Source organism: Indicator indicator, chromosome 10, assembly GCF_027791375.1.
Source record: "Indicator indicator isolate 239-I01 chromosome 10, UM_Iind_1.1, whole genome shotgun sequence".
NCBI lineage: Eukaryota > Metazoa > Chordata > Aves > Piciformes > Indicatoridae > Indicator > Indicator indicator.
In genome coordinates, this window is record NC_072019.1 from 22,714,147 (window position 1) to 22,739,078 (window position 24,932).

Below are 24,932 nucleotides of genomic sequence, written 5' to 3' on the forward strand. Positions count from 1 at the left end.
ACACTCACTTGGAGCTAGAACCCAGCAGTCATTTGCCCAGACATGGCACCAGTGTCTGGCACCAGATATGCCCCTCCTTGAGATCTTCGTTGTAGCATCATCACCACGGCCCGTGTGTATTTCATGAGGCCCTCTGGATGACATTTTTTACCTCAGTTGATTTTTGGCATGCTCCTCTTTGCAGCATTCACACCAACCAGCGGCTGTGCTGATGCTTCACATACATAAGGCCAGCAATGGGCTCTCTCCTCTACCCACCTGCCTGTTTGCACACAGCTGCCAGGATTTGTCCTCTTTCAGCTCCCTGCTCCTCTGTCCCTGGAATCAATAGCTGCCAGGGGTCTGACAGTGTGTTCACATCAGCCTCAGGCCCTGCAGCCTTGGAAAACTAGGCTGAGAAAACACTTCATCTGTTCCACCTTCTCATGGACTGGGAGGAATCAAACTAAAAATCCCTGAAATAAAAAGAAAATCCACCTGCCTCAGGCCTGCCTTATTGCTGGGGGGATGAGCCTGCCTCCGTGATTGCTCCTTGGCTTTCCCACCTGCTCAGACAACACATTGCACCCCTAACCATTGCTGAGGCAGGGGAATATGCCACTGAGTGGCAGATAGCTGGGATCCCAATACCTGATGCTCAGAAAGGGAGAAGGGAGCTGACTTTGCTCTGGATATTCTCTCCTGCCCAGCAATATCGAATGGAATGAATAATTTACTATCCGATCATCTCTAATCTTCGTCTCATAAAATCAAGCAGCAAGCTGGGAGGGTTTTTGAAGCCTCCAGCTGCATTCACTGATAAGACATGAGGCAAGAAAGATTGGAAGCCCATTAAAATGATAATCTCAGGCTTCAGTGTAACTTGGTGGAAGGGTTTTCTCCTGTCCTTTCATTAAGGATGGATTTCATGATCTTCCTTAAATAACAAGCCTTCTCCTGAGGAATCTCCCACCTGAAAACTGATTGCATCATCATTAGGAAACTGAAGGCCAAGAAGCCAGAAAAAATAGTTGGAGCACAGGTTAGCATAAGGGCTAAGGCCCTGCAGAGTGAATGGCACCTGCCTTTATGGGGTGGGAGGACATGAGGGGGATTGGAAGTAATTTTTGAACACAGAGTGAAGCTTTAGGAATCAGGGCTCTGCCTGGGGGAGTCAGGAACCAGCACGGTCTGACCATGACTCTGGCTGTGGAGCAAAGCTCCATCCTCCTCATCCTGCAGCTATTCAATGTGAAGAGAAGCAGTATGTCTCATTTCAGTCTGGCTTGGTACAGCATCCTCCTCTCTGGCCCCAAATTCAGTGAGTCTGATTATTGCCTGGGAGAAGAAAGGGAAGGAAAAAACCCAACTCATCAAACATTTCCATCTGAATATCAACCAAGATGGCCAGGAGGAAGAGAAGGAAAGAGTCGTAAGGGTGGATAGTAGTAGGAAATTATTATCCCAGATGCCAAAATAGGAGAAAATTAAAAGTGTAAACTATAATCAGATGTTAAGTTGCTTTTCTTCTGCTAATTGAAATAATGTTTTCTCTGCTACCCACCACTCTACCCCTTTCAGATGCTAATCCCTATCAAACATGGACTTACAATTACAAATTCATAGGCATCTTTCCCAGGAGCAGAAATTGCTTTGCCCTGTAACCTCTAAGATGAGGTCTTAATAGGAATTCACGAGCAGTCGCTGGTAAAGCTTCATTAGCTGGAGAGAATAGACAAGGGCAAGTTGCAGTGCTCCCTAACCACTCTAGGGAAAAATTAATTTAAATTACTTTGTAAAGTAACAAGGCCAGATAATGTGTTTCCTTCTCGGATTATTGTTTTCCAACACCCTAATGCGTTCCTAGATTAGGTTGCTTTGCCTATCTTGGTGGTGGTCTGTGCTAAGTTGTGGTTTATGGTGAGCAGCAGCTTTTGGAAAGAGGAACATCAGCCCCTTGGGCCAGAGCTGGATGGAGGCAAGGTGAGGATCCAGCTGCTTCTCAAAAGGTTGGGTTGCTCAGAGGCTGTTAGGGAGGTAGGTAGCTGTCACCTCCCAGTACCACTTCAACACAACCTGGAAGAGAAACCTGGCTATCCAGGGTAACACTTCAGCATTTCCCTGGAGAACTTGTCCAAGACAGTGGAAGAATTGCTGCTGATTTGGACAGCTCTGAATTTACTCCCTGGAGGATAGAACTTGAGCAATCCTGAGCCCCCTACTCCCAAGGGCTAAACCAATAGAATCATAGAATCAGTCAGGGTTGGAAGGGACCACAAGGATCATCTAGTTCCAACCCCCCTGCCATGGGCAGAGACACCTCACACTAGACATGAGCAAACTCTTCCAGAAGCAATCATCCCTCAGCAAAGGTACCAGTGTAGGACCATTCTCAACCAACTAAAACTTTAAATGCACTAAAATATGCTACAACCCAGCCTGCACAACCCAGGATGGGGGAAGACTGTGATTTCACACCTCTCCTCCAGCCCTGGCTGAGCCTCCCCAAAAAGAGCTATAATTCTCGTACCCTGGCACCAGTCTAGATATTCTTCATGTTGGGCTTGCAATTTGGTGTGGGCTTATGGAGCCTGCAGCCAGACAAGGGAGATGGAGTGATAAGGGCTTGGCAGAGGGCATCCCAGCACTCTGGGCTTGCCAGCCAGACTTCAGTGGGTGCTGCCAGTGCCTGGTGTCATTAACCTGTGAGCTGTCACACAGAAGGGGCCAATCTGGCTAAATCCTCAGGGGATGAGGACATCATTCAACAGAGAGACAAAGAGTTCAAAGGGCCTTTAGGCAACAAACACTGCTGATCATTTCAGCTGATTAAATAGGTTCCCAACAGATCCAGGAGTCCTAGGAGACCAAACTGAAGCTAGGAAGATTTATGGGGAGCTACCTGAATTGGAGGGAGAATATATTGATTTCATTCCTGACTTGTGAAGGGGATTTTTGTGTGCATGTGTGTGTTTTGGTCTGTTTTTTTAAAGAGCAAAGATAAGGCTGAAGAGAGATGCATGAAAACAGAGGGGTAGATGGGTAAGTAGTGGGATGGATGGATAGAAACCCAACTCATCTAATTATTTTCTTGTCTCCACTTATTTGAGCAAAGATAAAAAACCCATGGCACACAGATCTACCATCTGCCATCCTCCCATCTAAAACTGCAACATTTCAAAATGGGATTGTAACTCCCAAGGATAAAGTTGTCTGGTCACCCCTGCTCCTTCAATCACTTGAATTTCTCTCACCTTCAGCAGCAGCTCACTGCCCTTCAATTCCTGTCAAAGTCTGGGCCACCTTTGCTGGTGACAAGCCCTGTGTTTCAACAGCTCCAAGCATGATTAAGTGCACCTTTGAGTCCTTGGCTTTTCTGTCTCACAGCAGGCAGGACCTTGCCTCCTGGAAAGCAGAAAAGCACATCCCATGAGGACACCCCTGCATGACCCTCTGGGACCCCACAGGGTAGAGAAAAGCCTGATTTCCATAGCATACCCTTGCTCAGCACTATCTGAGGAAGGTGCTACAGCCCCCACAGCCTTACTGGGGCAAAGGACAGGCCCAGGGCAGAGTGAGAAGCATTTCCAAAACAGGACATTATCCTGAGCATCCTTGAAACAAGGGGTTCAACCTGCCAGAGCCTTGCTAGCAACCCTATTTATTTCCACACTCATCAGCAAAACCATCATGTTTTCAGGTGTCATCTCTCTCCTCTTCCTTCTTAGTGCTGGAGCTTTTATGTGGCATCCAAAGGGAAAAAAAAAAATAATGGGGCCATCGGCAGCGAGCAAGAAGCATCGAATAACCTCCACTTCTTTTCAACAAGCTCCAGTTGTTGCTTTACAAGTGTACTCCAACCCCAGCAAGTGCCAAACAAAAGCTCCCCTCTCCTCCTCCGTGCCTGTTAAACAGTCTTATTATTTCAGCCAGCTGCATCTGCTGGGTGGCAACCGTGATTACCATAACACAGGGGCAGGGTTTTGGTCTGGATGCTTCACCCTCAGTTCTGCAACAGGCAAGAGTGTTAGGCTGGTTGGAAAATAAAATAAAAAATAAAGGGGAGAAAAGAACAAGCAAACAAACAAACAAACAAAAAAAAAGAAGGTATGAAGTCACTTTTCTGGCTGCCACCCAAACAAACAGATGCAGGTAGCAGAGAAGATGGGGAAAATTGTTTCATTTTCTGCTCTGATCAACAGCTTCTGTTGCTGGGTAAGGGAGTGGGAGGGACATACAAAGGCCAGACAGGTTTCATGTGAGTCCAAGAGGCAAAAGAGGCATTTCTCAGGGTGCATGGCAGTTGGAGAGCCTTTTTAGGAGCCTTGACCCATCCCTGGAGCCTTGACCCATTCCTGGAGCCTTGACCCATTCCTGGATCCTTGGAGGCTGCCAGCCATGGTGGGATCCTCTCACTGCTGAACTGAGTACCATGAGATGGGGACAAGAAGGCAGAACTCCCACGGGAAGGACAGGATGCATAAGAAAAGGCTGAACAATGCTGAGCCATGCTGTTGTGTCATGGTGGCTGATAAAAAGCTGCCCTCAAATTCAGCCCTGAATAGGTTTTGAGGACAAAATGTGAAGACCCTGGAGAGATGCTTTTGCCTGGGACTGAGGCAGAAAGGCTGTTTCCAGGACTGGGCAGGCTATTAATTGAAAAAAAAAAAAAATAGGAGGGCATTGGCACAACCAACAGTATTCCCAGCAGGAAGTGCAAGCCTTCACAGCATCACCTTGTCCCTGCCAAGATCCCAGGGGACTCGCCAGCCTGTGCCCCCTTTATAGAGCCAATGGAGAGCCAGTGATCATAGGCACAGAGCCCATCATCCCCACATCCCAGGGAGCAAGAACCTGCAGGGCAACACTGAGACCTCCAGGACCTGGATGAGCTGGAGGGAACAGCTATCCTAAGCTTCATCTATGCCTTCCTGCTCCAAAGTACCAAACTCTTCAGGAAAGTAGCTTCAGTGTTCATATAGAGTAGTTTTAGTATAATGGAACGGGCCAGCTTTTACTGGTGGATTGGCAGTGTTGTGGTAATTGTTGGACTTGATGATCATAGAATCATATAATGCATTGGGTTGGAAGAGACCCCCAATGGTCATCTTGTCCAACTTTTCTGCAGTGAGCAGAGACATCTTTAACTAAATAGGTTGCTCAGGAGCCCATCAAGTTTTACTTTGAATGTCTCCAGGGGTGGTGCCTCCACTACACCTCTGGGCAACCTGTTCCACTATTTCCCCTTACTTTATGGTAAAGAATTTCCTCCTTATGTCTAACCTAGATTTACCCTGCTCTAGTTTGAAACCATTGCCACTTGTCCTATCACTACATGCCCTTCTAGATCATCTTAAAGATTTTTTCCAACCTAAATGATTCTGTAATTGTTGGTCTATGGTAATCTCATGGAAACCTGGTAAGGGAAAAGAGAGCAGAGGAGAGGGAAAAGGAAAAGGAGAGGGAAAAGGAAAAGGAAAAGGAGAGGGAAAAGGAGAGGGAAAAGGAAAAGGAAAAGGAAAAGGAAAAGGAAAAGGAAAAGGAAAAGGAAAAGGAAAAGGAAAAGGAAAAGGAAAAGGAAAAGGAAAAGGAAAAGGAAAAGGAAAAGGAAAAGGAAAAGGAAAAGGAAAAGGAAAAGGAAAAGGAAAAGGAAAAGGGGAGGACGAAGAGGACGAAGGGAAAGGATAGCCTTTAACACACTTTATTTGGAAAGTCCTCTTGACAGACCCAGCTTTCCCAGCGCCTCAGCCCGGCGCTCTCCCTCACCCGCCTCTGCTCAGCCGCGGAGTGAGGCCGCACGGGGTGGAGTCGGGCGTGGTGGGGCAGCGGGACGGCGCCGCCTGGCGGACAAGGGCGACGCGGCAGTTTGCGGGCCAGCGGCCGGCAGGGGCGGTGGCCAGGTCCGCGGCAGTGGCGGCGGTGGCGGCGGTGGCGGCGGGCAGGGAGGAGCGACCCCACCGGCTCCGGCTGCAGCTCCGGCTCTGGCTCTGGCTGCTCAGCGCTGACAGGAAGCGCTGATGCTGCGGTCGCCTTTGATCTGCCGTTTATCTGCGACAAAGGGTTCCCCGAGAGCTGTTCAAAGGCGGCGGCTGCCTGAGGGGAGTGCCAGCGGCCGCCTTGGCTCAGAGATGGGGTGAGAACGAGACGCCCGCCGGGCGGTAGCACTGCGAGGACATCGACGGCGAGCTCCTGCTGGAGAGCAGACCTAAGCGTACAGGGTGGTGGCGATGGATGTCACCATCCTTGGGTCGATGTCACCGTGCTTGGGACCGTGCTTTGACCCCATGGAGGGAACAAAACATGCCTCTGCTCACATGCCCCTCGCGCTGTCTGCCCAGAGGGCTGCGGGATGTTTGGCTACTCCCCTGCACCCCAATGTCTGCACGCAGCAAGACAGAGGGGCAGCAGCTCAGAACAGGGAGAGAGACGGCTGCATGGTGGCCCTCGGAGACCAGGCAGACAGCCCTCCCACCCAGTGCCAGCCGAGATAGGGGCAACGGCTGTCACCTCTGGCACACTGGGCGAGCCCAGCCGTTCCTGCCACCCCAAAGAACACCCGGGGGAAAGCATCTGGTACCTGTTTGTAACGATTTGATGCTGCCTGACCTTAGAAAAAGGGGAAAGGCAGCTCAGAGCTTTCTAGGATGAGGCAGGGAGCATTTGGGGAGTGATTCCTGCTGATGCAACCAAGGGCAAAACCACCCTGGTGTCTCTTATAAAGGATGGTGACAACCAGCAGGGTAGCATGTGAGGGGCAGGGGCACACATGTGTGTGCATGTCATGGGTTTGGATGACCTGAAGACACATGCAGGGGTCTGTGTTCACATCCAGCCACTATGTGTACTTAGGACCGTGTCATAAGATGTGGGACATGCAAAGATGAGCCTGTGTGTTTGTGACCATGATAGTGCACCATGACAGCACATGGGCCTTGCATTTGCAGCATGAATGCTTCCCTGCTGTGTGTGTGAGCTCCTGCACAAGAGGTGTTTGTGGGGTGTATGTTGGTGATGCCTTGTGCACACAGGAGTCCATGCTGATGACCACTAACACACCTCCTGTGATGCCCCACATTGGAGCCACAGTCAGGCTTTTTCCTCTCTTGCTTTAGGCCAGGCATCTGCAGGGCACCAGTTCATCAGCTGCAAAAAAAGAGAGCACTCCTGAGCCCAAGCAGCAGCTTCCCACCCGCAGCACCTGCAGCAGCACATTGATAACCACCTCCAGCCACCTCAGACCATCCCCACCAGCCTCCCCCTTCCATTTCAACACCATTCCCAGGGATGGGACAAACTGGGTGCTCAGAGGATCTATGCTGTGTTCCTGAATGGTTGCAAGACACAGGACTGGGACAGTGGTGATACCTTTTATTGTGGCACATGAAGAGATGTATCACTGGTTGGATGCAAGTGAAGTGCTCTGGAGATGGGTCAACTGCTGTAAAGTTTCCCCTTGCTCATGTGCCTTCCTAGGCAACATTGTATGGGCAGCAGGTGAGGCCATGGCTGTAGCCTCCAAACATGCAGGAGGACCTTTTTTCTGGTTTTGGTGGTCTCTAGGCAAGCCCTGCAGCAGCATGGTGCTATTCCTGCCCCAGAGGCTGTGCTGTGGGTGGTGACAGTTGTGGAAGCTGGACAGATGCCAGAAAGGGCTGGCCCCATTACCTTTCCTAGGGACTGGCCATTTCCCCATCTGTAGCTCTGGGGTTAGCTATCTGCCACAAACACAGGGTGACCAAGACATGCAGGGAGTCACACTCTCCTAGCCACTCTAGGCTGTGATGCTTTACGTTTCTGGAGTTACTTTACTCCCTGCAAGCCCAGCTCAAGGTCCCACATCAGGAAGGATCGTGGCTTAACAGCACCTTGCATGAAGACCTGATGCCTCTGTGTGCTGTCAAACTGCCCATTTCACATGATGCAACCCAGGATACTCTGCCATGGCTTTCCTGGACACCCTTGGGCAAGTCCCCAAACCTTTCCCAGCCCAGTCAGCAAGTCACCTCCTCCCCTCATTGCCAGCATCCCTTAAGCAACACAATGCCAGCAGAAAGCTTGCACTGTACACGCCCTGAGGAGCACAGTGCCTCTGCAGCTTTGTTGGCCTCTTTGCAGAAAGCCCTTTTCTACAGGACCCGTTCCCACTTTGGCACGGGTGGGTTAAGCTAGTGCCATGCGGGACTAAGCTAGTGACATGCGTGCCGGAGGGATGGGCAGGGAGTGAAGCCCCTGGATCCACCACGTGCTGCTGGTCAGGCTCAGCCCAGCACATCAAAGTGCCGGGGCAGTTTGAACCATACTCCAGACACTCCCTCCCATTTCCTGCTGGATTCCCGTCTCGCTCCCTGCGCCCACATCAGCAAAACAGAGTGTAAAAATAGAGGCTGGGCTTCACCAAAACACAATAGTAAATTGTTCCCCGGAAAGGTCACCAGGGCGGATGAGAATAGTTCCAAGAGCACGGGAAAAGGAATGTCTACCGGGGAGCAGGATTGCAAGTGTCTGCTGGAACCCTCATGGGAGGTTTCCTGCATCCTCATCAGCAGTGCAGATCTCCACCCCTGAGCTCTGGGGGAGCTCTCCAAGCATCCTCATCTTCTCCCATCCATCCACAGCCCCACTGAGCCACAGAGCTCTCCCAGCTCCCTCAGCACACCAGTACCCATTTTCAGGTGGAAACTGGAGGAAAACAAAGAAAGAAAGAAAAAAAAAACAGGGAGCAAGAAGAAAAGTGAAAGGAAAGGCAGGAGGACCAGAGGATAAGAAAAGGGCTGGGAGGAGAAAGAGGATCCTGCTCACTGCTCATCTCCTCGTAGTGTGTGACAGCGTGGTGTCCCCTGGGCACCACTGGCCGGCTGCAGCCTTTGTGTGGCGGTGGGAACATTGAGGATGAGCCCCGGGATGAGCAGCGTATCGAGCAGTGCCAGGGAGCCATAAATTATTCCCTCCTGTTGTCACTAGCCTGTAAGAGTGAAGAGGCAAAGCTTTCTCATCATCTGCCAGGGTGGGAATGTTTGGGTCCTGTCGTTTCTGTGAGCATATTTAATTCAATAATGTGGGAATGCCCTTAATGAAGCAGGTCCTTGCTCTTGGCTCTGACGGTGTTCCCAGGCAGGGGTGCTGGTGCAGGCTGCCCTCAATGTGGCTTTGCCACAAAGGCTGTAAATAAAACCAGATAATGAGACTTGAAATAAAAGCTGCTTAAATTTGGGACGATTTTGTTTTCTGCTGTTCCTTGTTTTGTTGTCTTGGACACACACATGTCCCTCCCACCTTCTCTCTCTTTTTTTTTTTTTTTTAATTCAATTTTACCTCATTGCCGCTTCCCCTCTGTTCTCACTCCTCAGTGTCATCTTTGCAATGGTAAGGGGTATTTTCTGTTGTCAGGAGCCTGAATGTCACCAGTTTCCTGGTGAGCAAAATACCTTTAAATGCACTTGCTTCAAGTTTGTGAAGAAACCACTCTTTGCCAAAAAAATTTCTGCAGTAGGAGACAGACCAGAACTTCCACCACCTTGTGATGTCCATCAGTGAGACCAGAACCCCAGCCCTGGCCCAGCTAAGGACAACATCACCCACACTATCACCCTCCTACTTCTGTGCAGTGAAAGCCAGGACACTAAGGGACTTTTCCCAACTTTCCCTTCTGTTACGCATAACAGAGAATAAAACAGATTGGATTGGGTTGGTGTTTTCCTGTATATCTGAATCCCCAGAGCAGTGCTCATCACCACTTGTGACACAAAACTATTGCAACAAAAAATTACCATTTAATGGGAAATTAATGACATTTTCCATTGGATGGCAAGAATAGGAATGGCTTTCAAAAATTATTTGGAAAAAAAAAAAGGCAGACAATATATGCTACTTTCTGTGACGTTTGCAGCAGTGAGGTCCAGATACTCTGGAGAGGAAAGTCCTGCTTGGAGGATGCTCCTTTCAGCACAGTCAACATCAGGGCACCCAGCTGGGGACATATCTCTGGAGCCTATTCCAGCATGGCAGCTCCCAGTGTCTCCCCATCATGAGGGTCCACCAGGAGTGATGTACATTGACCATTCCACCATGGAGTGGGTGGCATCAGCACCCTTCCAATCCTGTATATGAGACTCCATCTGGAGTACTGTCTCCAGCTCTGGAATCTGTAGCACACCACGAATCGGTTGGAGCATGTTGAGAGGAGGGTCACAAAAATGAACAGATGACTGGAACAACTCTCCTATGAAGAAAGGCTGAAAGAGTTAAAGTTGTTCATCCTGGAGAAGAGAAGGCTCTAAGCAGACTCTAAGCAGACCTTATAGTGACCTTTCAGTACTTAAAGGAGACCTACAGGAAAGATGGGGATGATCTTTTTAGCAAGGTCTGTTCCAACAGGACAAAGGGTGATGGTTTAAAGCTATAAGAGGAGATATAAGGAATACATTTTTTGCAACGAGAGTGGTGAAACAGTGGAACAGTTTGCCCTGGAGAGGTGGTAGATGTCCCATCCCTGGAAACATTCAAGTTTGGGTTGGATGAGGCTCTCAGTAACCTGACCTAGTTGAAAATGCCCTTACTCACTACAGAAAGGTTGGACTAGTTGAGTTTTAAAGGTCTTTTCCAAACATTTTATTATTCTATGGTTCAGTATTACTCTTCCAAACATTTGATGATTCTATGGTTCAGTATTAAATATATATATATATATAGGTGCAGGGAGTGGTTTGAAAACTTCACCTGAAGATGTTCTTCCCTTTGCATGGCAAAACCTGTGTGGCCATGAAGGATGTTCTAACTGAAGAAAGTAAAAAAGCTGAAGAGAGGTGGAAGAAGAACTGTACTGGTGATGGAAGGAGGGAGATGGATGGGAGGTGGGAGGGAGAGATAAACGGTGGATGAGCTATCAGCTCTCACCAGGCTGGCAGCAGGACAAGGGATGAGGGTTAAAGCAGAGGTGCAGCCCTGGTTGCTCAAACCCAGATAAACACCCAGCAGTCACACACCCCATCCCATGCCTTGGCCCAGCATCCAGGATGCAAGTCAGCCCATCCCCAGCTCCAGGGCTTTTGCTCTGCCTGGCTTTGGGGGTTCTCCCTGTGTCCCAGGCAGCTCCCTCCACCATGTGAGTTGGAACCTAGGAGGGGGACCCCTCTTTCACCCATAGGGAAATATCACCCACAAACTTTAAAAGCTCATGGGCTGCTGAGTGTGTGGGATTTTAGCAGGTACGCTTTTTGGGGCTGATCTAAAAAAGTGGGGGTTGCTCTATAAGACCCTGTTTGAGTAGGTAATGACTCTGAAACAGGAATTAAAGAAAATACCTGCAGTGCCACTCCTGTTCACCGCCTCCATGCTATGGGTATGGTGATGGCCACCATCAGCAGCACAATGCTGTAGTTTTACGTATATATAGATTTATGTATATATCTATATATCTATACATAGATATATAGAGAAGAGAAGGCTCTGAGGTGACCTTCTTGTGGCCTTCCAGTATCTGAAGGGGGCCTACAAGAAAGCTGGGGAGGGACTTTTTAGGATATCAGGTAGTGACAGGACTAGGGGGAATGGAATGAAGCTGGAAGTGGGGAGATTCAGGCTGGACGTGAGGAGGAAGTTCTTCCCCATGAGAGTGGTGAGAGCCTGGAATGGGTTGTGCAGGGAGGTGGTTGAGGCCCCATCCCTGGAGGTGTTTGCAGCCAGGCTGGATGAGGCTCTGGCCAGCCTGCTGTAGTGTGAGGTGTCCCTGCCCATGGCAGGGGGGTTGGAACTGGATGATCCTTGTGGTCCCTTCCAACCCTGACTGATTCTATGATTCTATGATTCTATATATATGTATATATACATATATATGTGTATCCATATATATATATATTAAAATACACATAAAAACACACACACACACACACACACACACACAGAGATATCCAAGGGACCATTTAGCCTGTAAACACTCCCTAGCTAATGTTACCCAGCTTACTTGGTTTTCAAAGTGTTTCTGCACATGGCTGTGCCTACAACTCAACAACTTCTTTCTTTTTCCTTTTTTTTTTTTTTTTAATGAAAAGAGGAATTACTGCCATTGCCTATTAAATTGGGACCAAACGCTGCCAGGGTGTAAAGCGGAAGCAGCGCTGCCCCCTGCACCATCCCCCCTCCCTGAAAGAGAGGAAAAGGCAGTCGGAGCCTTTAGGGGGCCTGCAATTAGTGTGCTGGGGGTAAGGCCGTGGTGGCTGGTAACGCTCGCCTGTGGCAGGGGGATTGCTTCACCGCCCATCTTCCTTCCTGCCAGCCCCACACGTTCTTCCTCCCGCTTGCTCTCACTGCAAAAGCCCTGCCCAGGCTGGACGGTGGTGAGCAAAGCAAGAAGACAAAAACCAGCAGATCCTCATGCAAGGTTTTTGCTGCCTGTTTATGACTCTTGATGGCTGGGGATGGGACATGCTGGCATCTTCACCCCATAGTGCCTATGAATGAAATACTGAAGTAGTGCTGGATCTGAGCAACGAGGTGGGAGACAGCAAAGTGGAGGCTGCTTTGTAAAACTTTATTTAGAAATATTCTTGATATATTCATTATATATATATATTTATATATACACACACATTACAACAAATGTGTTTTCTAAATAGCACATCCACAGTGGGTCAAGACTGAGGGTACCAGGTCTGGGTTACTTCATTTCTGCAGAAAAAATGCAGAAATCCAAGAGACGGGTGGCAGAGAAAAGGGTGGGGCTGAAAACCCCCAAAATGGTAAGGCAGGAATTCACTCACGCGGTATGACGTTGCCCCAAAGCACTGTTTCCAACAGAAAACAGAAGGCAATGGGTCACACAGCGAGAGATGAAGCAGGCAAGAGGAGAGGTGGGCAGAGGACATGTACCATTCAAATCACAATTGAAGTACAACTGTACATACCCCCAGATACCTACAGCACACTCAGCTGAGTGCTACGAGCAGGCACGTCTGTACATGGGGGGCTTTAGGGGGTGCCACCGAGGTTGTACCATTTTGCCAACTGTTCAGATACCAAAAAGATTTTTTAGAATGACATTGTGGGGAATAAAGAATTTCTGAGTGCCAGTGATTTACTTTTTTTCTTGCAATAGTTTAATACAAAGGGTGTAGAACCCTTACCCACCGCAGCCCGGGCTTATTTCAAGTGCTGAAAACCAAGAATGGCTTTACCTGTGTGACAGCATCACCCTCATTTCCCAGAGGGCTCCTACCTGTCAGCCCCCACCACCTACCTCTCCTACCCCTGGCACTTGGAGCAGCCCAAACCTCTTCCTCAGCATTGCACCATCACCTGCTGGCACCTCTCCCCTGGTCAGCCCTGGGGGGAATCCCTCTTTGTAAAAACTCCCAAGAAGAGGTGATCCAGACCCAGGAAGGACTTTTTGTCCTCTTCCCCAATTTAAGATAGGGACAGCTGATGCTTTAGAAGTATTTGGGATCTATGCTAGAAACCCTCACTTGGGCCAGGACCCCCTCCCAGGCAACTAATTCCACCTAATGTGCCAACCCATGTGCCAGCCTTCCACTTATTATTTACAAAGAGGCATTAAAACAAGTGGGAATGGAAATGGCAGGGCTCTGAATTAAGCCAGGAGGGGCTTGCAGACCACCTGCCAAAATCCTCTTGGATTCCTTGTACCTCGGCACCCCTGAAAGAGAACAAGAGCAGTGGAAATGTCCCTGCTCAAAGGACTTTTTCCCTTCCAAAGGATGTTTGTGGGTATTGGGGTTTTTTTATTGTAGAATGGCAAAGATTTCTGAGCCTTGACATCTCTGCAGAGGGAGACGATGAGCTTGGGGAAACTGCTCCATCAGGCCTCAGGTGTTGGGGTGAGAGATGGGCCTGGTGCAGCAATGACGGCATGACGTGGTCATCAGCTCCCAGCTATTGCAGCAGCAGCCTCCTGCTACCCAGTCCTGTTTTCCAAATGCCCTCCTTTGGGGGCAGCAGGGATCAGAGGATCATCTTAGTGGTAGATTATCGAATTTTGCACCAATCTGAGCACTCAGGAACAGAGGCTAATCTCACCACTGCTTTTAGCGCCTCCCCAGAAGATTTGGAGAGGTTGTGGGCTCCTACCAGCCCCAAGCAGACAAGGACTCTCCTAACCCTGGATTACATCCAGCCCTGTAGTCCAGCCTTCTGGCACTGGCACATCTGAACCACCACCATTTTCACACAATAAAACCAAAAAATTCAAAGCATACCATTAAAACCTTTTTTATAACCCTATGTACACACACACACTGTTGATGCATCATCAACTCCTTTTGCTTTTTTGTTGCTTTTGGAATTGAAAAATCATCCAGTCCAAAGGGATGCTTCACTAGTAAATTTTTTTTTCCCTTACCAATTCTGAAATTCATCTTCCTTGAGAGAAGCTCCAGCCCTACAGACACTGCTGGAAAAACTCTAGGAGACCACAACAGGTTTGGAGCTCACCCAGGGAGTGTTACCTGCAGAAGAATCAGGGACTGGGAGGGCAGCAGAAAACACCTATGTACCTTTTTGTTCAGTGGATACTGCATGACAGTGTTGAACAGAAGTAATCCCACATCATAAATACAACAACCCCAAATGATGCAAAGTTAGATAGAAGGGAAAGAAAGGGATAAAAAAAGAGGAAGAAGAAAAGAAAAGGAGAGAAGAGGAAATAGTCTTAATCCTTTTAATAGTTCTTTTGCTGAAGGTATTTTTTCACCTCGTTAAAAAGATACAGTCAAAAATTCTGGGACAACAGGAACATGTGGCCCCAGCTCCTGCCACAGGCTGTAGAAATGCTGCAGCACTGCAGGTTTCAGCAGTCTCCAGTGCCACACAGAGCTGGAAAACATCTGTGGCCTCTGTCAGCAGTGAAAGAGGAGTTCAATGCCTCAACCAAGCGATTGAAGTTGTCAAACGATCTGAAAATCCTCTGGAGAGATGCTGGCCACCTCTCCTTCCCCTCTCCAGAATCACATCATGAGCAGTATGTACAACGAAGATGACTTCAATGCTTTTCTTCTTTGTACGATCACGTACCTAAATACCAAATGTCCATCAGGTTTGGTCTTGTCCTTGGCCGACACTCCAGCCGCTCCATCCCGGGCTGGGGAGGACAGGGAGCCCGAGCTCCTGGGGAAAGGCAGAATCACAAATCCCACGGGCACAAGTTCCAGCATCTGTACGCTCAGGTCTCACCTCCCCACTTAATACTTCGGGAGCGATGCAGGTCATCACCGCTGCGCATTGCCTTCTACAGGGAGAATGGCATGGTGGAGGCTCCGCGTGTGCTTCGAATCTAGGCTTTCGTGCTCTTCTGTGAAGCTGTCTGGACTTGCTGCTCCATCTAAAGAACTTCCACAGCTAGAGTTAGGTGACAACATGTCCTGCAGGAGGTCTTCCTGGACTATCCCAGAGTCTTTGTTTGCTTTGCCCCTTTGGTTTCCTTCTTCTTCCTGGTCGTTGAGCAGCTTGGCAAGGAAGTTGATGTATTTCATAGCCAGGCGCAAAATCTCATTCTTGCTCAGTTTTTTGTCGGGTGGGTGAGTGGGGATGAGCTTGCGAAGCTCTGCAAAGGCTCCGTTGACGTTCTGCTGTCTCCACCTCTCCCGGCTGTTGGTGAAAATGCGACGAACCACTTTCGTGTGAGGACCTGCAATTGAGACCGTGCAGAGGTAAGAGCAGAGTGTTAAGAGGTCATTCATTACTTTGCTGAACCGGTCACCATTTCCCCAATTAACCAACTTATTAACCAACCAACCTCGCAGTGGCAACTGCCAGGCAGTGAAACAGTTTCGAGCTAAGTGGAAGCTAACCTGATGAGCTGAGGTTGCCATAACTTCTGTTCAATCCAGTGGAAGGCAAACATGAAGTTACACCTTTTTAGATGTCTCCTGAGATGCCTAAATCCTGAGGAAAGCTTAGACCATGACAGATGTACAGAAGCTTGCTGTATTTATCTCAGCTCATCAACAAGGGTATCTCAGGGTATCTCAGCAACAAAGGTCTTATTAAAAGCTTCTCTCACTAGATGATTTTATTTCTATCACAAAAGTGTCTTAAAGATGTAACACTGGGAAGACAGCTTGAGCAGAGTCTTTGACAACTCTAAGATCCAGAGATCTTCCTTGAAGTTGGCAAGATCCAGAGTTGATAGAGACCATAGGATTGCCACCAGCCTTTGCATGAAACAAGGTGGCAAGATCCCTATAGGAATGAGGACAGGTAGCAATGCAATCCAGGGAGTAAAAGCAGAGTCCCTGCTGAAAGGGTGATCATGGGTGGAGGATGAAGCAGTTTCACAGCTGACTTGAGAGAGAACACCTGTTCTCTCTGCATATCAGTGCTGCAGGGGAAAGGCTCCCTAGCTGACACTAATTGGAGAAGGAATTCTAAATTGCTACAGTTGTCCATTTGATTCAGTTACATGTGATCCCTGTCATGTTACAGCCGTATTCCTTGTTACACAAGATGGACACACAATATACACCAATTCTCCTTTCAGATCACTAGGAGAGACCTAGGAGAGTTCTAGGAGAGACCAAAAAAGCATGGCTGTCTGAAAGAACCATGCTGCAGCAATAGCAATGCTGTAAATCAGGACTGCAGGTCCTTGGGAAACCAGTTCATGTAAGGAGACGCTACAATAAGATGCTTTTATTATGAAGCCCCTTTTCATTCACACCTCCAGGAGACACCAACAATGGAAGGACAGAGTGATCTCATGAAACTGTAGGAGAAAGACCGCAGCAGAAACCCCATAGGATGGGAAGCATCACATAGGTTGAAGATTAATCACAAAGCATGAAACAAAGACTTGCAGATACCACATTGGTGATTCTCCCCCCTGTAATCCCCACTATGAGACACTTGCCTAACTTTCCTCCTGGCAGGAGCAAGTCCTGGGCTGTAGCAAGGAGCTTAAATCATAGCTCTGGCATCACCCAGTGAAACCAGTGTCCTAGGAGTCATTAAAACACCATTATTCATTCTTATAGAGCAAAACTCTTGGCTGCTTTGACTGCTGCAGAGCAGCCAAACAGATGTGATTTTGGAGACATCCAAGTCAGGCTGCATCTTGACAGACCCTACTTGGTATGACACGTTCCAGTTGATTCATCACTATCACACTTCCCTCCTTTCAGGGGGAACTGAGACCCTTTGGTCCAGCGCATCACACAAAATATTCCCCAGAGCTTGTTTGGGACACATTCCCAAAGAGCCAGACTAAAGCTCCCAGCTTCTCCAGTGTGTGAGCAACCATACAACTCACTTCTCCTCACAGTGTGCTCAGGAGCAGGGAGTCTCCCAAAACTGCTGAGTCCCTGGGAGAAGCTGAAGTATGTTAAAATGAGATACTCAACTCTGACCTCCAAGATCCCATCCCAATGCTTTAATAAAGGCAATTTTTCCACTCCCAAACAGCACATAAATGCCCTTTGTATGAATTTACGTATTCAAGGAAAGGGAAAGTTTCTTGTCCCTGATGTGCACAACTCTCTGTGCCATAAGGCCATGGGGAAGGTGATGGGGACCAAGAGGACCTCAACACCACAAGGTGTGCAGCACTACCAATAAGGCAGTGAAGAATGTGCTACAGCCTACTACAATAATACAATAGTTTCAACAGTTAATTGTTCTTTTCAGACAAGGTGAAGTAACCATCCTTGAATTCAGAAGGAGATGCAGCCTAAAACCTTTTTACTCCCATTAAGGGTATGAGGAAAAAAAGCACCTTGGATACTGTTTATTTTTAAAAAAGAGCAAAATATCAGAAGGCTTCCAATCTTCACAGGCTTCAAACATGCACCTCTATTCACTGAAGGACTAACTGCCAATTAAAAGGCATCTATTCATAAATACTTCAGAAACCAGAAAAAAAAAAAAAGAGCTCTTCATTTTCTTCTGGGGCACCCAAACCAAGCCCCAGTATATAGCACAAATTCTAACACTGTTTGAGGTTTTGATTCCTGCATGAACTGAATTGAATATATATATTTTAGAAAAAGATCAGGGTTTGGCCAAAATATGTCAAGCCATGGAGAAATTTAAAATACCCCATGGCTATGTTGTAGCAGAAGAGATTTATTTCTCATAGAGAAACTTGCCTTGTAATTAATTCAAGCAATTGGTTGAGAATTTTTGCCTGGATTGTGTTCTAATTGATTGACTGATGCTTTTTTAAATTGTAATTAAGGAGCTGAGAAAAACTAATACAAAGATGAGCTTCCAAAGTTCCACAATACCCTTGCAGATACTTTTTTTTCCCATTTTTATCTCCATTTCTATCTATTTTAAAATAAATTATTCAAGGCACCAAACTTTCCCCAAAGTGGGAAAAAAAAAAAAAAGCCTTCCACTCGTTTCCTTACAGAGGAAACCAAACACCAAGTGCCCAGCAAGACCCTCCTGCCCTTCTGCTGAGGACTCTCAGAAGCAATGCTTTTGTGAGCTGCAATGTCACCTGGCAGGTGACCATCAGAGCCCTGAGCAAAGCCCAGCAGACTATGCAGGCATGAGATGCACATTGCTACAAATTGCTCCTGTTCAAACAGCATCATCTGGACCTAATTCCCCCCCGCCTCCCCCCCAAAAAAAAAAACAATTCTGAGGCTAGTCTTAGAAAGAGATTGAGCCAGAACCTGCTGGATTGGACCCAATTTATATACCTGCATTAAAGCACATATCCAAAAACTTGGTTACAACCAAGTATTTCCAAAAAAACTTGATTACAATCAAGTGCTTCTGTAATCCTTACTATCTAATTTAACAGCAAGTCAAAAGCTCTAGTCAGTCACCATGATTTGATGGACTTTGGGCAGCTAAGCCTCTGAATCAAAGCCCAGACAAAAAGATCTTCTTGTGCTGGAGCTTGAGACAGCCTGTGCCCCACGGGGCTATAGGCTGAAAGGACTGGGCAGACGGAGGAGGGCAGGGATTGGGGAGAGAGGGGCTGATGAATGCAGATAACGCCTTGAGCCCATCATTCCATACCGTGTTATTTGAGAGTGATGCAGATTATGATTTGATCTGATTTAGGCTTATCCGGGGAACAGGAAAGGGACAGCTAGCTAGGAAGAAGGAAGATTAATTGTCTGGCGATTGAAATGCAGTGTTTACAGCCGCTAAAGAGAAAATACATTTCAATGGAACTCATTTGTAGAGGCTGTTAACTCTGCAGATAAACGGGTCAGCCTTCCAGGCTGCAGACACCCCTCTGCCTGGGCAGCCCCGCAGGCTCCCGCAGCCCATTCCTGGGAGCAGGATCCTGCTCTGCGCTCCCTGTCTTCGCCCCTTGAAATTATCCTGCCAGTCCAGCAGGGATCCCGGCATCTGGGATCTCCAGTTCGACACCAGGCTGTCACCCTCCGATCTGCTCCAGGGCTCTGCCACAAGACGCGACATGGTATTTCTCCACAGCGGGCTGCAGCAGGCTGCGGGTAAATACGGAATAAAGGGCGCAGAGAAGCTGGCAAAGGGACTGGACACCATCCTGCTGTGACCCTACAAACTTTAGCACAGGTTTAGCTTTTTGCTTCAAGGCAGTTTAAAGGCAGGTGGGATCTTTATGCCCGAGGTTGTGCTCTGCACTAGGACAGACTCCTGACTGAAAAGGTTTGCAAACACAGCACGTCATCGCAATGGCCCTGGTCCAGCCTCTGCACTTCAGCAAAGACTTAAATTTAGTGGCTTCCTTTAGATTCAGTCTTTAAGCAATTTGCAGAACAGGGATGTAATTAACCATACACTGAACTGCTTTGCTGCGTGACAGAAAATCCACCACCACAGTGTTCCGTAGGACGGATCTGGGTTCTGCTAGCACAGCCTTACCAGGGGAAGCTTCTCTACCCCTACATATATCCTATTCGCCTTTTAGGATTTGGGGTTTAATTCCCAGCACGTGGCACCGTGCACCATCTTGCCCCTTTCAGCAAATGGAGACCCCCCTCCCAAGAGACAGTGCAGTGTCGAACTGGTCTCACCGTCGGTGATCTCCATCTCGTAGGGAGAGGGTCTCCTCTTCACCCGATTGCTGCCGTACATAGAGAAGGAGTCCGGTTCACCGAAAAAGCCGCTGCAAAGGAAAGGCAAAAGAGGCCATGAGGACGCGCCAGCATTCCCCCAGCATTGCCCGGCCCCCGCGGGAGGGAAGCTCCCAGAGCCGGCGGGAAGTCGAGCTACTCCGTGACCGCGGAAAGAGCTCACAGCTCACGAATCCGAGTCTGGCGTCGTGTGAACACACGACACGCAGCCGCCCGGGGACACGCACAGGGGCACGCCAGCCCTGTGTGGGCCGGGGGATGTGGTAGCCCCGAGCACCCGGGACAGCGGGTCCTGGGCAAGCTTACACCCTTCCCCGCGGCTTTCTGCCCCTGCAGCCCGCATCGGGTCCGCACCGCAGCCTACCCTGGGGCAGGAGCTGGCAGCACCAGTCCCTGTCCCCTCTATCTCTGTCCCTTATTGCAGTACTCATCCGAGCGCAGGGAGCGCCCGGATCGCTCCAGGGATCTAATCCAGCTCCCGACCGGTACCGCCTTTCATGACGGACCCTTTGCTCTGCCCGGGGCATTTCTACCGTGAATTTTTTAAAATTATTGTTATTATTTCCTAGGAACGAAGTTTTTCGTTTCGGGTTAATTCCTCCCCCGCCTTTCTTCCTTTGAAAAGTTGCATGCAAACCCGCGATGACTAAGCGTTCCGTGGAAGGGATGCTGCTGCCGCCCCCCACCCTCCCTCCTCAGCACTGAGTCCCTCAACCGAACGGGGTACCCCTCGGGGAGCCCCGCCGGGGCTGAGGTGGGAGACACACGGACCTGTTGATGGCGGCAAGCGGCTGGCCCAGGTTGTAGAGCATGGCCCTGCCGGGGGTCTGCAACGGGAGCGCGGGGGGACTCAGCTGCACCATGCGGGCCTCGCAGGCGGCCTCGGCTGCACGGCACGGCTCGGCGCCCGGCGCTCTCTGCATCGCCTCCCCTGCCGCTTCCCGGCTTTTTATGTCCAGAGAGCCCCCCCGGCGCACCAGCTCGATGACAGGCACGGGCACGGGGGCGGCGGGGGGCCCGGGGGAGGGCCGGCCCGCCTCCTTGGACGCCCCGTTGAGCAGCAGCTGGGGGTCGGCCGGCGCCTCCATGCCCCCACGGCTGCTCTCCTGCTCGCTCGTGGTCTCCGTTTCCGAGTCGTGCCGCCGGGGAGGGCGGGCATCGCGGGGGTCACTGGGGGGTGGCGGGGCGGGAGGCCTGTCCATCGTCCTGCAGAGAGAAATAGTGATGAGGGGCGACCCCGGCTTGGGAGGGGATACCCCATCCACGGCACCGCCCCGACGGCGTGGGGGCGCTTCGAGAGTCGGGCTTCAAAGGCGAGAAATGGGGGAAAGCGAGCGGGAGGCACTAATATCCCAAAACCCATTGGAGTTTGCCTCGGGGGGAGGGCAGGGGAAGCACCGATCACCCCAAATCCACTGGAGTTTGCCCGAGAGAGCACTGGTAACCCCAAATGCACTGGAGTTTGCCGGAGGGACGAGCCTCGGCACCACTGCGAGAAGGTCCGGGGGCCCTTGGGGTCACACAGACGAGCCGTGCTGTGACGTCACGACAAGGCCGAGGCGCTCCGTGACGTCAAGGAACCCCTCGGAGTGGTGGCGCTGTGATGTACCACGGCGCCCAGGCCCTGCCCGACGCACCGCGCAGGGGGTGGCAGGGCCGGACTCCACCATGCTCCCTTCCGCAGCCGCGCTGATTTGCGCCTCTACACGCGGAGGGTTGACAGCGGCAAGTGCAGCGAGAAGGGCTCGGCCAGCAGCCGGAGTGACGAGTGTCTGCGTGTGAAATGATGCGGCCAAATTACGTCCGGGTAGGCTCAGCACAACCCTCCGCTCCGCTGTAGGAGAATTTATCCCCGAACTGGGGACCCCAGTGGTATTTGCCGCCCCGTGGAGCCATCCCATCAAGGCCCTGCCTCCCAGCAGTAGCCTCAGTGTGACCGCCTCTCCTCCATTTTCATTTGTGATTATTATTTCTAAAACACTGAACTATACCCGAAGCCACTTTTCTTTTGGAGGGAGGGGGTTAAAGCAGCCCATAGCGGAGTCAATACCCCCGCGCACTCGGCACCGCAGGAAGAAGGAAGGGGCCCGAAGAGGAGCAGCCCTCCACCCGCGCCGTCATTGTCCCGCTTTTGCCGTAGAACGAATACTGCCTCGACAGGCCACCCCTCGCCGAGGGCAGGCAGCGATATCGCGACTATCGCCATGCTGTTTCTCCCGCACCTCTTCTCGTTCAGTTTTGTGGGTTTTTTCCTCCTATAAATAAGAGGCTTCGCGGAGCAGGGGGCTGCCACATACCGGCTCTCCTCCCCATTCTGCTCACTGCTTTGCCTTGAGTATATACATACATATATATATAATATATATACTTTTTTTTTTCGTTTCTCTTGGGCTGAATTGTGAGTGAAAACCCGGTTTTCGGCCATATCTCCCTAATATCTCTTTAGAAAACCACACCAAAACCAAAACAACCACTCAACGTAAAGCACAAGCTCTCTGCCTCTCCAACAGCCTCCTCCCCGCCAGCCCTCTAGAAAGAAAAATCTAATTGCCTATTCCGATATTGTATAGGAAGAGATTACTCACATGTGTCATATTTAAGTAGGGACACCGCAAGTCTCTCCTGTTTCAACAAAAGCGCTCTCAGTGTCAGGCTGAATTTACTCCTCCCACCTCAAGGTACTTACGACTTTACAGAGAGGAAGGACACCCGCATCGGGATAAAACTGCTAAATCCTGGGAGGAAGAGAAGGGGGGGACAAGAAGAGAAGAGGGTGGATCTTGTGGGCCCGGATTGCCAGAGATCAGAGGGGTCCAGCGGAGAGGGAAGAAGGGGACGACACCCCGGAGCGGCCCCTGTTTAGCGGGGACAGCGGCCACCCCCAGTGTCCCCCTTGCGCTGCGCAGCCGTGAGCCACCGCCTCGCACACGGGGCCACCAGGCGCGGCGGCCACGGCCTGGCGTGGAAAAAAGAAATCAACAACAACAACCCCAAAAAAAAGATTAAAAATAATCCCTCTATCTGCAGCGAATTCAGTGGGGGGTTTTGACACGTTCCAAGCCCGGTCTCCCCGGGAGGAAATCCCAGACGGAGTTGTTTTTCTCCCGATGTGCTCGTAAAGAGCGACAGCGGCGGCTTCTTCCACGCCCGTCTGGAAAATTTAATTCCTAAACGGGCAAATATAATTCCTAACGGGGCCGGTTACTGGCAGATCTCCCGGCCGAGGTGCCGCGATGGCCGGGGCTGGGTGACCGGAGGGGTGAGCCCGCTCCCGGCAGCGTACCAACAGGAAGGCGAGGACGTTTCCCCCCGCCGCCACGAAATCATGAAAAAATGTTTTTTGTCTTTCGTTAAAACCGAAATAATCCCGACGGTGACTTCTCCCGCTTTCGTTAAAAAACGAAATACACAATCCCGCAAAAATCGCCCCAGTGTTTTGCCTTCATTTGGGGGTGAATTCGTTTAGAAAAATGGAGGGGGAAGGGTATTAATTCCCTGCCTGTTGGTTTCTATTCCGCAAAATCCTTTTGTTTTCCAGCAGCAGATCAGCAGGAAATTTGCAGCCCAGAAACGCACCTCTACCGCGGGCCTTTTTATAGGGAAATCACCCCAAAGCGGACGGGCGGGAGGGAGCGGTATATAGGGGAGCTCCCCCCTGGAACAAGCGATCAGGCCCTGGCTCGTCGTGGCCAGGCCGGCTCCTGCTGTCCCCCGCCCGGAAAGGCTGCGGGCAGACGGGCCCTGCGGGTGCTTCGCCCCCGGCTCCCTCACAAAGGGTCCCATCCAGCTCTCGCTGCCGCAGCCCACCCCGGGGGTGCCGGGGTGGGATGAGAAGCGCACCTTACATTTTCAAAGGAGAAAGTGTCTCCTCATCATCCACCCGGCGTTAAAGAAGAATTAATAGTAATAAAAAATATTAAAACCCAACGGCAGAAAAGCCTTGAGATTTTTTACCCTCTCACCTGTCTCTTCATTGGGACAGAAGCCCCTCAAATACCCCTGGCTGCCACCTGAAGCCCCCCCAAACCCCAGATACCCGCTGCAGGGCCGGATTCCTCCCTACTCACCATTTGCTTTTCATTGGGAAAAGTGAGTGGAGCCATTTTGTGGCCTACGCATCGCGGCTATATTTGTAGTAAGTGTTGGGTGGCTTCAGCTGGGTAGGCTCTAATTCCACATCACGTCCAGTTTCCTATTTAGTATGGAGAGCGGAACACTACTGCAATGTGGCCGAGAGAGATAAAGCCCCAGCAGTGGCCCGCCTGCCCTGATAAGCTTCTAAACCCATTATTTATGAAATGATTCATTATTATTTGGCAATTTTATCGAAGGAAAGCGGAAAATTATTGCAGGGATATGCATAGGAATAACTCCGGAATGCATGCCTTCTAGCTTTTTATGTGTGTGTGCTTAGATGCTCTTAAAAAGACACTGCAAAAAAAAAAAAAAAAAAAAAGTAATAAAAAATTGCGCTGTGGCTGCCCGCATCTGAATAGCGATTCTTTATTTTAGTCCTCTTGGAGGTTATTATGCCCCTGGTTTGTTTTTGTGTTTGGTTGGGGTTTTTTTCCCCTCTTTTTTTTTTTTTTAATTTATTAAATATGGAACACCTACTCTGTTCTTAATTAAATTTAATGAGCCAAAATAAATTGTTGGAGATGCTGAGAGAGAGGGAAGGGGTGCGGGCTGCTTTGGGACAAGAAGAGGTAAATAAAAGCACACCAAGAGGAGATGTTTTGGAGAGAAGTGGTCCTATCCCCAGCCTTCCTCTCCTTACACCCTGTGTTTTCATTGAAGGGATAAACAGGGGCCAGCTCTCTATCTCACTCCCGTGCTCGGGCAGAGGGAGGCAGAGCATCCTTACAGAGTTGGGGGGTACTGAAGGACTGTGGGGTGGTTTTAACGCCTTTAATTTCTTTTCACAGAGTT

At 49.8% G+C, this 24,932-nt stretch overlaps 1 protein-coding gene across 3 annotated transcripts; it reads right to left on the reverse strand.

The window, feature by feature from the left end:
* Nucleotides 1–12,495: 12,495 nt before the first annotated feature.
* TAL1 (TAL bHLH transcription factor 1, erythroid differentiation factor) lies at nucleotides 12,496–24,398 on the reverse strand. Of its 3 annotated transcripts, XM_054384600.1 has the most exons (5): nucleotides 24,071–24,398; nucleotides 22,589–22,738; nucleotides 20,775–21,209; nucleotides 19,944–20,035; nucleotides 12,496–15,613 (listed from the first exon to the last, which is right to left on the reverse strand). In XM_054384600.1, coding segments are annotated over exons 2-5 (948 nt in total). In that variant the 5' UTR covers nucleotides 22,591–22,738; nucleotides 24,071–24,398; the 3' UTR covers nucleotides 12,496–15,194. The 3 variants fall into 3 exon arrangements, with proteins under 3 accessions (XP_054240575.1, XP_054240577.1, XP_054240576.1); XM_054384602.1 differs by lacking the exon at nucleotides 22,589–22,738; XM_054384601.1 differs by lacking the exon at nucleotides 24,071–24,398 and having other exon boundaries at nucleotides 22,589–23,716.
* Nucleotides 24,399–24,932: the final 534 nt, after the last annotated feature.

Coding starts and splice junctions, on each gene's coding strand:
- TAL1 (XM_054384602.1), bottom strand. Junction 20,036..20,774: donor CCGCTTGCCGCCATCAACAG/GTCCGTGTGTCT, acceptor TTTCCTTTGCAG/CGGCTTTTTCGGTGAACCGG. Junction 15,614..19,943: donor CGAGATGGAGATCACCGACG/GTGAGACCAGTT, acceptor TCTCAATTGCAG/GTCCTCACACGAAAGTGGTT.